Source organism: Sinocyclocheilus anshuiensis, unplaced genomic scaffold, assembly GCF_001515605.1.
Source record: "Sinocyclocheilus anshuiensis isolate Anshui unplaced genomic scaffold, SAMN03320099.WGS_v1.1 scaffold1239, whole genome shotgun sequence".
Classification (NCBI taxonomy): Eukaryota; Metazoa; Chordata; class Actinopteri; order Cypriniformes; family Cyprinidae; genus Sinocyclocheilus; species Sinocyclocheilus anshuiensis.
The window spans coordinates 1124093-1137204 of NW_015540949.1; the positions used below are offsets into that span (position 1 = coordinate 1124093).

The following is a 13112-nucleotide window of genomic DNA, read 5'->3' on the forward strand; positions in this document are numbered from 1 at the left end:
AGCTGGCTGTTCACAGAGTGCTGTATCCAAGCATGTTAACAGAAAGTTGAGTGGAAGGAAAAAGTGTGGAAGAAAAAGATGCACAACCAGTGTGGAAGACCGCAGCCTTATGAGGATTGTCGAGCAAAATCGATTCAAGAATTTGAGTGAACTTCACAAACTTCACAATGAGGCTGGGGTCAAGGCATCAAGAGCCACCACACACAGACGTGTCAAGGAATTTGACTACAGTTGTCGTATTCCTCTTGTTAAGCCACTCCTGAACCACAGACAACGTCAGAGGCGTCTTAAAGCCATCTCAGACAGATTATAAGGGGTAAAGCTAAACAAAGCAGCACACAGCCTTGGAAAGTGGCTGTAACTCACAGTGAGGGTCTCCAAGCAGCCCGTACTGTAAAAGAATACCTATTATAGTTCCTTGGAATTGCTGAAGTCACGAACACACGTCAATAAAGAGGCCTGCTCATCACTCCTGGTTCAAGTGTTGAGATGGAATGAAATACAAAGTAATCATTTGCATATCCTGGAGGCTGCTAGAATGTTCTAGTGCTGCATTAGATATGAGATGTGGATAAACTCTTTAGCATGATGGAAGAAAAAAAGAAATCTAAATAACTGAATAAGAAATAAATACAAACTATTTATTAATTATATATAAGAGTTTCTGAAATTGAATCTTCTGAAATGGCTATATTAATTTTTATATATTCATTATAATGAATATTATTGTTATTATTATTCTTATTCTTATTATTGTTTATATTAATTAATTAAAACTTAACATGCGTCATTTAAGTTGTTGCTTGGTAATTAAAAAATGGTCATTCATTTTATTCTGTTGTTATCCAAGGAGGGGAGACACGCCTAATAAGCATTTAGATAGAGACAAACATGGCCTTGGTTATTTTCAGACCCTTGTATATGGCTGTGGATCTTTGAAAACAGCAAATGGGATCCCAGCCAAAACTCACCGTATTTGTTAAGACGCCAGTAGCGTGTGAGGATGCAGAGCTGAGCTGTTATAGAAAGCTATGCATTTCTGAAGCACCCCCATATACTCTCTAATCACTTAGCAATTTTCCATCTTATTATACCAACAGGCTCTTAGAATAGAAAAGGAGCACAGAAGTATCACAGGCTATGTTAAGACAGGGATGCTCTCTCCATTCAGTTTCTCATGTACTGTAGACACAGGGATCATATTGCAGGAGAATTAGTTGATGTAAACATGATGGTTTGATCCCATAACACATGGCTATTTAAGATACATGACACTGATTCTGAAGCACAATGCTGAATTAATGCACTGTGCTATATTATGACACAAAATGTATACTTACGTATGTAAATTAAGAGATCTTCATTATAATAACTCAGTTGATACCATATTCTTGATCTTGAGTGTTTTTCCTCATTATATTAAGTTAAAACTAAAATACTGACTTTACTTTAATCATCGCATAGTATTTATTTTACAGGTTTGTCTCAAGAGAAGATGAGTTTTCACAGTATGACGACTAGAGGGCAGTGGACTGAATCATGAACAATGGATCAGGGTTTGACAGCGTGTTCCAGTTCCTGCCAATATCCAGCAACTTCGCACAGCCATTGAAGAGGAGTGGACCAACATTCCACAGGCCACAATCAACAACCTGATCAACTCTATGCGAAGGAGATGTGTTGCACTGCGTGAGGCAAATGGTGGTCACACCAGATACTGACTGGTTTTCGGACCCCCCCCCGGACCCCCCAATACAGTAAAACTGCACATTTTAGAGTGGCCTTTTATTGTGGCCAGCCTAAGGCACACCTGTGCAATAATCATGCTGTCTAATCAGCATCTTGATATGCCACACCTGTGAGGTGGATGGATTATCTCGGCAAAGGAGAAGTGCTCACTAACACAGATTTAGACAGATTTGTGAACAATATTTGAGAGAAATAGGCCTTTTGTGTACATAGAAAAAGTCTTAGATCTTTGAGTTCAGCTCATGAAAAATGGGGGCAAAAACAAAAGTGTTGCGTTTATAATTTTGTTCAGTGTATATATATATATATATATGTGTGTGTGTGTGTGTGTGTATACACTGTTTTTCTTTTTTTTTGTATTTGTATTTGTATTTTATTATTAACTGTTCTACATTTGATGTTTTTTATGTATTTGCTATGTATTCTGTTTTGAATAATTGTTTCTAATTTCTAATCTCATAACCGATGGAAATTTAGAAAACATGTATCTTCAACTTTTTCGCTAGATTGTCCTGTTAATATGCTGACAATATTATTTGCAATGAAAAGTGTTTTTAATTAGAAAAATCCCAAATAGAAGCATTTGCACTAGTAGTCTCAAACTTACCATAAATATAAATCATTGAGATCACATTGAAGGAGTGTGAGTCGTAGCGAAAGTTCATCATGCTGCCTAACATGTAGTATTATTTAGTGCTCTTGTCCTTCAAACCCCCTCACCTCAGATTTGCAAATGGAGCAACACGCACAGGCATTTAACTCATCAGCTGTGGGAACTCTGTCAATAAGAGGTTTTCGATCAGCACAGCTTTTCGGCGGGCAGTCGCTATGCCAACAGCGTTACCGGTCTGAGCAACATCTTAACGAGCAGATCTTAATTACGTTCAGACAGGCCCTATAGAGCCCGAGACACCTGCTGACCTCATAGAATGGGAAAAAGAGTGCGTGTGTGTTAGTGAGGGAATGAATGAGAGCGTTCTCAGCACTAATGAGAGTTTAGTAATGTCTGGTTTCAATAACCTGCTGCCACATCTGCTACCTGACAACCTGTCCGTAGCTTTTGATGTGTGTGTATGTGGTTAACAAGTGGTCACAATGGCTTCTATGCTATGAGTGAATGGGCAGTTACGAATGGGCACCTGGTGATCGTTCTTTTATGAGCAGATACATGTTGAGAACCCCCTCTGTTATGCTGCATTCAAGTGAAACTTCAAGTGTGGGACATTACTAATTACATTAGGCTCTGATGCTGAGAAGATGACATAAAGAAATAAATGCCAATGCAATGTTACCTTTGTAAGTGTTCGACTGTTCATAAAGAAGTTTCCTAGCGACCAAACTGTGGATCAACAATGCTAGCATTTCTCCTGCAGGTGAATACAGTTTTATATATATATATAGGGTATATATTAACTTTTTACAGTAACAGCAGAATCCTCTGCATATTTGAGATGGGAGCCCTTTTCTGGCACATAAGAACCCCCCCCACCACCCATTTTTTTTAAAATTATGACTGTTAAGACTTCTTATGGCATAATTGCCAATTGTCCCTTCGCCTGGAGTTTGATTAACAGGCTATCTGACCAATCAGAACGCAGAATCTGCCATTTTGTCCAACAAATAAACCAGACAAGAGAATAGATTATTGAAACAAGATATCTACTGATGTTCATTCATGTTTATTTCATGCAATAACTAGTAAAGAGGAAGAGATGATTGGTTCATGTACTGCTTGATTTGAGGTGCTACAGTGATCTGTCACGACACATTAAAGCTGAGACTTTGTTTCAAACCTAAAGTAACCTGCTGTCTTGTCTGTATTTTTCAGTGTGCGAGAACATGATGTGTGGCATGAGAGTGGCATGGCTTGTCGGCTGTAGCAACTGTAACTAAGGGGGCGGGTCTTTACGAATGGTCATTTAACTTTTTTTATCTCATAACTTTGTTTTGCCATAATTTCAGCTTCATGACGTAATTGTTGACATGTCACAGTTCATTGTGATTTACCAAAGCATTATGTCACAATTGTGATTTACCAAAGCATGATTTTTTTTTTGTCATATAAAATGGGCTTCCATACTGTAAAAATAGCAACAAATTTTGAAGATTAAAGTTTAAAGTTTTTTTTCCTACATTATTTCATTTTATCAAAAATTGAGCAAACATATTTACCAAATTTACTGCACATTTTATGCCAAAATGTTTTTTCACCTTGCCCTTTCACTTCTTGTTTTAACCTTTTAAGCAAATAAAATTCATAAACTGTATATTTCCCTCAGTTCCTCCATGCTCTACAAAATCAAGGTTGTAGATCTCAAATGCACTCTTCCAATTCAGAATTCTAACTTTAGGTGATGTTCTGTACTGCTTTTTAAAGTTGAATGTAACACAGCATTATTAGGAATCAACCTGACACTTAAAAATGGATACAGAGACCCAAACCGTTTCGGGAGAGGCCTTCCTGTATTATTGATGAGTCAACAGACAGAGAGAGCACTGGGTCAGTCTAACATACTAATCCTTGTATCGATTTGTTTGGGACCTCATACAATGTGACTTCAGAGAGATGGACTGCATGAAGTGAGTAAACTTGTTGTGGAGTTTGTTTTGTTGAAGTTTTGAAAAATAGAACAGATTTGGTCTTTTTCTTCCGAATGTAGAGCTGTTGTGCCTGTTCAGTTGTGTGGCATCTGCAGGAACTTGCTTCACAAACATCTATATCTGCAGCCTCCGTTCTGTCTTTAATTAAGTATCGTCCCCAAAGGCAAAGTCAGATATGTAGAATGTAGAAATAGGATTCCATAAGGATTATGTGTGATTACGCCTGTGTGTGTAGAGCAATTCTTCGGCTTTTTTTCTTGCCCCGTCTGATTTAACGTCTGTACCCTGACCTTCACCGCTCGCAATCACTTCTTGAAAATCAATAGCGCTGCCGCTGCACTGACACACACCAAGAACAATCGTGTATGTGCGAGACGGAGAGAAAATGCCCAATCTCACCTTCAACTTTCTTAAACGTGCAGTAAAAAGCAATTTCACCTCTGTTAGAAGACAAGAAAAAGCATCGCTCCTCCCTCTGTGAGCTCTCCACACAAGGCGATCTGTCAGAGCGTTCCTTCTTACGAAGCGTGTCATCATATCCAGAGCTCGTTTAAAACACTCTCCGAGACGATGAGCACAATGCGGCCCGTAGCCTGCCACTGTTTCTCTTGACAGGCCGCCTCTGCGGCTCTGAAACAGACTGATGGGCCAGCATTGTTCTAAAGGTCATTTAGCAGAGCTGCGGTCTTCTCTGGCTAATGATGTCATAATGAGGGGCTGTGTGGGCCAGCGGTTAACAGAGTCAGACAATAGGCTTTTTTATTGCCAGGGTTAGCCTGGTGTGCCGCTAAAGAGACAACCAAACTAAACTTAAGTGAGCAATTTAGAATATAGTCTCTTTTTGTGGCAGATCTATATTTTATGATAGTCTCTACTTTTTGGCCTTTATTAATTCCCTTAGTTCTTACACTGAATGCACATTCGAACACGAATCCATTGTATTTTGTGGCGATTTGACCTTTTAGTAGCTCATGCATGTCCTTTAGAACAGTATCACTCGTGTTGTCTTGCATCAGTTACTGAGAATTTGTAATGCTCATATTTTGCAGCCTAATTAAGCCTTTATTCCCATGTGTAAATCATTGCTTCTCTACAGAAGCTGTTTACCTCAATCAGATCAATAGCGCAGTTACTGTAAAGGCTTCATAAATCGGAATCAATACTGTCAACTTTCAACACGTAGTAGCAGCCTGTTACATCATTAAACTCTTAATTACACATCGTTTAATCCCAACACTCTTCATTTTTGTGTAAATAAAAGCTTTCTCAGATTTGTTTTTCTGTGAGTGCCAACCCTAAAATGTTGCATGCCACTGGAATTTAGAACAGCCTAGAATATATTTAGAATAGATTTATTTTGATCACTGGTAATCATTTGTTTGAATCTTTTCAAATAATTCTTTTAAGTGAGTTATGAAACTTTTCAAACTTTTGATTAGTGGCATAATGTCTTTTCCTCATTGTAGTTTATTCTGACTGTAAACCCATTTAGACTGAAAGAGACTATCTGATGGACTTTTAAAGCAACTAAGCAGTGTGTTTGTGTGTCTGTGTGTGTCTGTGTGTGTGTATTCTGGTATAGGCCTATATATATATGGATTATGAGGACACAAATGTGCATAATAACATGGGTACTACAACATAAACATGATTTATGAGGACACTTCCTGTGTCCCCGTAAACCATATTGCTTAAAAACATAATGTATTTTGTGTATTTTGAAATTCAAAAATTGAGTGTGTGTATGTGTGTGCACGCTGTTGTAGGCTGGGTTTACAGAAAATAGATTATACAATAATAGACAGAATATAAAAGAATATAAAGAAGAATATAAAGAATATATTCATTTGGCATCTCAAAACATTCATTTTCCATGGTAGTCTATGATATTATGGTGAGTAAATAATAACCAAATTTAAATTTCAGATATTATTCCTTTATTTGCAAAGTAGTCTATTGGACATACCGTGTTTTTGTGCACGTTTTAACACAATAGGATTAAATTAGTGTTATAATTAAAACTTGAACTCACAAAAACTCATGATACTTAAATGAACTAACAATTAATTCATTTATTGAGGTAATTGTTGTATTTTGCTAGATCTTGGTAAAATTTCAGCAGCTGAAAATTGGAGGAAAATGTCAAATATCTGCTTTGTCTGTGGGCAAAAAATGCTTAGGGTGCTTAAACTTGGTCTGATTCAAAACAAGATTAGGTCAGCACTGGATCTCATTTAGAGGGACTTGCTGACCAAACGGCACTGAACAAGACTCAAAACTCATTTTTGGCAAACAGGAAAGGTCGCTGAATGAATTTGAAGGACAATTTTCTTGTGAATGGGTTTAAAAGATTTTATTCAAAATATAATTGCCTTCAAATGCATCTTTCAGAAACATTGTCATGCCTACAATTGAATCTTTTACACAGCTGGGATACTTTCATTTTGTTACACCATTTTCCTTTGAGAGTGATGGATTATTAAATATATTTTCTAGAATTGCAAAACTTCATGGTGCATCCTGGGATGCGTCATACTGAATCTTGAGGGTGAAAGTTTGCCAAAACTTAATTTAACAGATTTGTGGTTTATGACTAAGTCTTGGTAATGTTTGAATAACATCACAAGTAACTCTATAAACCTGAAGTTTTTCATGCATGTCTTAATTTAAAATAGCAGTGTGTGTGCAAGCCAATTTATACTTAAAGTAAATACAGCTTATATTATAGATGACTTGAGCATCCATATACAATGTATATGTATATGCAGTATGTGTGCAAAGTATTTGTGTGTGTGTGTATAGTGAATAAATATGGTAAAGTATTAGCACATCTAGTGTGGCTAAACACAAATGGATGTGCAATTTAGCACACGAGAGACAGGCAAATAGGAAAGGAAAAAAATGATAGGAGTTATGAGGAGGCATAAGCAGGGGTTGAAAGAAAAAATAATCACTTTTCAATGAACAGACCTCCTCCTGAGTGTGAACATATTAATATTAATGGCTGCATTCCTCTGATTCTAGGCTCACTCAGACAATGCCTTTATTTGACCTGACAATTACAGCCCCACAAATACAATAGGGTTATTCAACATTTCCCTTTCACTGCTTTTCATATTCAGGCCAACAAAAGAGGAGTTCAGAGGAAAAGGTGTTTATAAGAATTTAGGATAATTCTCTGTGAAAGGATGGATAAAAAAGTCTTGCCCCATAAAGTGACAAAGTGCTCTTTTTCATACAGTGCAAGTGAATGGTGACCACAGGCTATCAAACTTCAAATATAAAAAGCACTAGATGTACATCATGCATTAGTCAAGTGGTTCTCAAACTTTTTATGCCAAGTACCACCTCAGAAAATATTTGGCTCCAGTAGCGTAGTAGGCCTAATTATTCAGCTACAGCTCTGCACAGTTAAAAAATGAGGCAGTTTTATTCCTAATAATAATATTTATTTATTGTCAGCCACTTTAACATTGTAAATACACAGTTTGAACATTAACACTGCACTGTGCTTACAATCAGGTAAATAAAAAACTTAATGATTAAATTAAAATGTGTTGTACCTAAAAGTTAAATAAAAACTGCACTGTACTTGCATGTCAAAAAAACCCTACTCAAATAAAGATTAAATTAAAAAAAACAAACAGCTTTGTTTGTGGATAAGTCATTTCATTATGTCAAGACTGATTTGTAAAATGCCAAGATCTGATTTATAAACAGTGACTCCTATGAACCAGTTCTATATCAAAAACATGAGGTGCAACAAATGTAGGGTGCTTCTCAAACGGAAGACTGCTTTCTAGTGAGGATGCGTCGTTCCTAGACCAGTCCTTCTGAGGCTTCAAGACCTGAGTCCTTCTCAGCATTAAACGCTAGAATGAATTATTATAACTATTATAACAATAATTTGAAGAATATTTTATGTTGACCATTTTTATATTATCTGACTTTCTATTAATGCAGTGCAGGTAAAGAGACCGTCTTTGGTCTCCTCAGTTTAGCATTATGGGATTCATTTACAACCAAACACAAGAAAGCATAATGCCTTCACCTCAAAAATATTTAATGAAATTGAACAAGCTCAATGAATATTTATTTTCAGCTAACTAATTTTTGTGAATTGGAATCTATGCAAAGGATTGTGAGCGATTGAAGGATGGGTAGGATACACCTGATGATTCATCCTTCAAAACAGGCCGAATGAAGGACACAATACAAAGACTGTCTTCTAAGAATCCTTCAAATTGAGATGTCCTTCGATCGAACTTTATGAGGTGGCAGCATAGCTATGGATGCATCCTCCTGTTTGAGAAGCACCTGATTCTCAATTCTGATTGAAGTCTGATTTATAAATAAAGGACTCTTTTGAACCTGTCCTTTGAGTGGATCCAAACGAAACCAAATCAGAAGTTACCATTTGAATTAGTCTGATGAATCCTGTGAATCTCCTTTAAGTTATCATTTCTTCCAGTAGACTATAATGTGTTACAGAATTGGTGGATAACTCACATGTTGCAGAATCAGGAAATCCATAACCAGTCCTAAACACAAAATTATCATATGGCTTCAGAAGATTTGGAATATACCTCAGGACTAGGGTTGGGCCTATAGACGATGCCATCGTCCATCGCCGATGGCTGACAGACATCACGATGTTAAGCTGACTTTCACTTTTGAGATTTGCGATCACACGGACTATACTATGGATGTACACCTCCACAGGGGCTTGGGCGCGTTACCAACTCGTGGTCCGCCAACTGCTGTCAGCCGTCCGTAATCGTGTATGTATCTAAGAAGCGTTCAAGCAGATTTATGCATTCAATTTTAACTTCTTAAATGGAGAATCCCACGTACCCCATAGCAGTTTTCCTCCGGGCCAAGCATTTGACTTTATCCGTCCCTTTTATCTGTTGCTGAGAGCTTCGAGCCGGCATCGAGGAGTGATATGCGGCTAAGGAGAGAGAGCGAACACGAGCATCAATCCCTAAAGTAATTATCTCAGCTCCTCCTCATTCCAAAAGGCTAAATATAAGTGAAGTTTTTAGCTCCCAGTGGCAGCCATGTTGCCTTTGATAAACGGTGCGACTATAAAATTTGGGTGCGAAAGCGAGTATGTGTGTATTCTGCGTTCACACAGCCTGGCTAGGAGTATAAATTCTCCTGCATGCAGTCCGTCTTTCTGCCATGCACAGTCGCTCGCACGCACACACAAAAGCAGATACAGATAGGCGGGCGAGTGTGGTTGTGCTAGATTGGAATTGTCAGAGGTGTCACATTAAATGTGCTATTATTAAGTCCAGGCTGAATTTTATGGCCTTGCAGGATCGTAAATTGGTTGGTCAGTCCCTTAAATTACATATCCATCGAGCGATGTGCTTTCTCCGTCCTCACTTTTCTCCTGCTTTACTTTCTCTTACTCTCTTTCTCCCCCTCCCTTTCAGCACGTACATATACACGAGAACTTGATCTTGACTCTGTGGCCCTGGTTGAAATGGATGGCGTGAGTGTGACGGGACGAGAGGAGAGCGGGATGCTGAGAGTGGCTGACATCTGAGTTCAAAGAGGCTTTAGGGGTCACCGTGGCCCCCGGCCAAAGCCGTGACCCTCCTGAGGGAATAACAAGAGAGCCTGTCTCAGTATATCGATCAGGAGAGACTTACAAGGAGCTTTAGTGCATTTTAAAAGTTGGGAAGTCTAAAACTCGCACTCTGTAGCAGATCTGAATGTTTTTGTGGAGGAAAAATCTGCACTTGCTATTGTGAATCAGAAAATCAATGTACAGTACAGAGTTGAGTATTAGCTTGGGTCACATTGTACGGTCACGATTCATAAGTGCTGTGCAGTTGATTACAGCTCTCATCTGTATTTGATTTGAAGCTCAAGGACTTTGAGATGAAGTGTCTTAATGGCCCAATATTTGGCTTTTAACTGACCTTGTCTATCAGCTCTTGATCTGATGTATTGATGATGCTTAATTAAATCACACTCTGGGTGAATGGGTTAAGCTGAAAGGCAGAGGCTGACAGCAGATAGATCAATAACACCGATCAGGGAAATGAAGATCTCAGGCTCTCAAAGGAGAGATAAAGATGGTGTTTAACAAATTAACATAAGAACTGAGGTGACAAAGCAGTAAAAAAAAAAAAAAATCATTAAATTATAAGCACTTTTCTCTCCCTTGAGAACCGGTTAGCAGAGCTCAATTAACACTTAATTAAAGATCAGCAAAAAGAGTGATGTTGACCATAAGTCAAACATAAACAGACTTCACTGATCCAGTTATTACATTTTACTATGATTTAGATTATTGGTAAATCTCAAAAAAACCTACTGCGAGATTCCCCCAAATAAAGCAATTGCATTCTTTAACCCTATTTTTAGGACCATTATAATTTTTGCTCTGTGGCACACAATTCTCATTACCATAAAGCAAAAAAGATGTATTTATTTAAATTTCATTTTTAAGGCAGTATAACAAAATGTGACCATTATGTATAATTTATGCTGATTTAATACAGATCACCATTAAACATAATGGAAAATGCTAGATGCATGCTGAGCAGTGTGCTTAATGACATCTAAATAATGTTACAATGCAGTTTATTTTTATGCAAAAAATTACTTTTGAGCAGTTGCGGAATTATTTGGACTTAAAAATCAGTTTACAATCCAGTTACATGTCATATTTCAGTAAATGAAGAGCTGTTTTCTTTTTCCAGATGGCCACAGAGGTGTTGGAGGATCTTCTGGAGGAGGATGATGAGGTTGTGGAGGTGTGTGTTAAGTTTTTTTTATCATCTTTTTTTAAATGGTAGAAGTGCCTTTACTCATTTCACAAGTTAGCCAGTTGTAAAGAGTTTGATTAATTTAAATAAATCATACCAGACTGAGATGATTCAATGTTAAAAAGGTCAATAAATGACTTATTATAACATATAAGGTGTTTGTTTCTCGTTGTTGTAGTTGTTTATTCTCAGGCCTATTTTACCAGCTCTACCTGGTAGGATGTATGACACCAGCATTTGGTGCATTGCTTACTGTCTCAGACAGCTGGATTAATAATATATAGTGCTGTATCCTGCTGAAACAGTAGTTTATTTGTGTGAAAGTGCTTTGGTCTTCACTTTACATTATTAGCTATGGAAATTACACAGTGCTGAAACTGAGATACTGGAACATCATATTTTGACAGACCAGCGCGCACACACACACACACACACTTGTATATGTGGTTTACGGGGACTCAACATATACGTAATGGTTTTTATATTGTAGAAACTGTCTTTTCTATCCCCTTTCCCCCTAACCCTACCCCTCAAAGAAAACTACTGGCATTTTTTTAATTTCATAACAACACTTTTTTTATGTTGGACATTTGGTTTGCAAAACATTTGGTTTTGACATCTTTTTCCAACACCCTAATGTTACATAAACGATGGTTTGCAAAACCATCAAAAGCACAAAAAGCATTATTAAACTAGAAGGCATTCTGATCTTTTCTTCAGACTTGTTTAAAAATAACTTATACAGTACAAACAACATCCTGAGAGTTGATGCATGATTAATGAGCGAGAGTGAAGCTAATACATTATTTAAAAAAATGAATATGAAACTTATGACTTTAAAATATTTTATTTAATTTCTTTTTATTTTATTTAGATTTTTTTTATCACCAGTCCTTTTAGCTGTTTTAAAAAGTAATTTGATATGTAGGAATCGGAACTGGACCATTACATTCCTTTGATTCCCATCCTTAGTCTACGCAATGAGTCTAGTCCCACACACAAACATACACACACACAGTCTCTCTCTCTTTCTCTCTAATAGATATCTGACAGATTGAGAGCGCTTACAGAGTGTTCTGAACATTCGGCTCAGGAGAATCAGAGAGTGTGAAAGAGAAAGAGACAGAGAGAGTGGGAGTGAGAGATGTTTGAACTCTCTGTGGTGTGTTATTGAGACATCAGAGGAGGGTATAGAGTGTAACAGTAGGTGATAAAGTGAAGAGCACTTTAACACAGCACAACAAAAACATGCGCACACACACCCTTCCCCGCAGCCCTTTTGCATCTGACTTCTCATTTTTCAGGGTACAAACAAAGCTGCCCGATTGTTTGTTTCTCCCTCTCTGTTCGCTGCAAAATAAGGTTATTTTAATCCTGCCTGAAATCAAATATTTATAACGCTGACAGAGTGCACAGGAAGTGCTTTAGGTTTGTTTTTTTAATTACAAGAGGCTGACTGACTGTCTCTGCCTACTTTTTTATGTATGTACTGAAGGCGAGAGTGGGGTAAGCTGTGCCAGATTTGACATAATTTATCCTATAGGCCAGTGTTTCCAAACACTGATCCTGGAGTAACTCCAACACTGTACATTTGGAATCAATGGGGAATATACGAATGATTTGCATTTCAAATGAAAATATGAATAGAAAATAAATAAATAAATCGGCATACTAATGTGTAACCCATTTTAAGTCTGTTTGTTGCACATTATTCTCATTTTAATAAACCAGCCAGGAAAAGGTTTTAATAATCCGAAAATTTGCATATAGTGCAAAAATAGTCAACATTTTGTAATCGTATTACCTGCATTATTTTGAAAACAATTCTTTAGTTTTAGTTAAACCACAGACACCGCTTACCCCAAAAACAATTTGGTTTAATAAAACCATAAATTATTATACATTTATTTCCAATTTTTATATCCAATAATTATTAGAATTGTTTAGCGAAATAATCAGCATTTTTGTACAATGTTT

General features: G+C 37.2%; 1 protein-coding gene across 1 annotated transcript in view; it reads left to right on the top strand.

Moving 5' to 3' along the window:
* The window catches only part of LOC107689883 (probable assembly chaperone of rpl4), an 85290-nt gene that overhangs the window by 54776 nt on the left and 17402 nt on the right, over positions 1 to 13112 (top strand). Inside the window, exon 9 of the mRNA XM_016488062.1 lies at positions 11070 to 11123. Within this exon, the coding sequence (XP_016343548.1) occupies positions 11070 to 11123 (54 nt within the window). The remainder of the gene's footprint in view (positions 1 to 11069; positions 11124 to 13112) is intronic.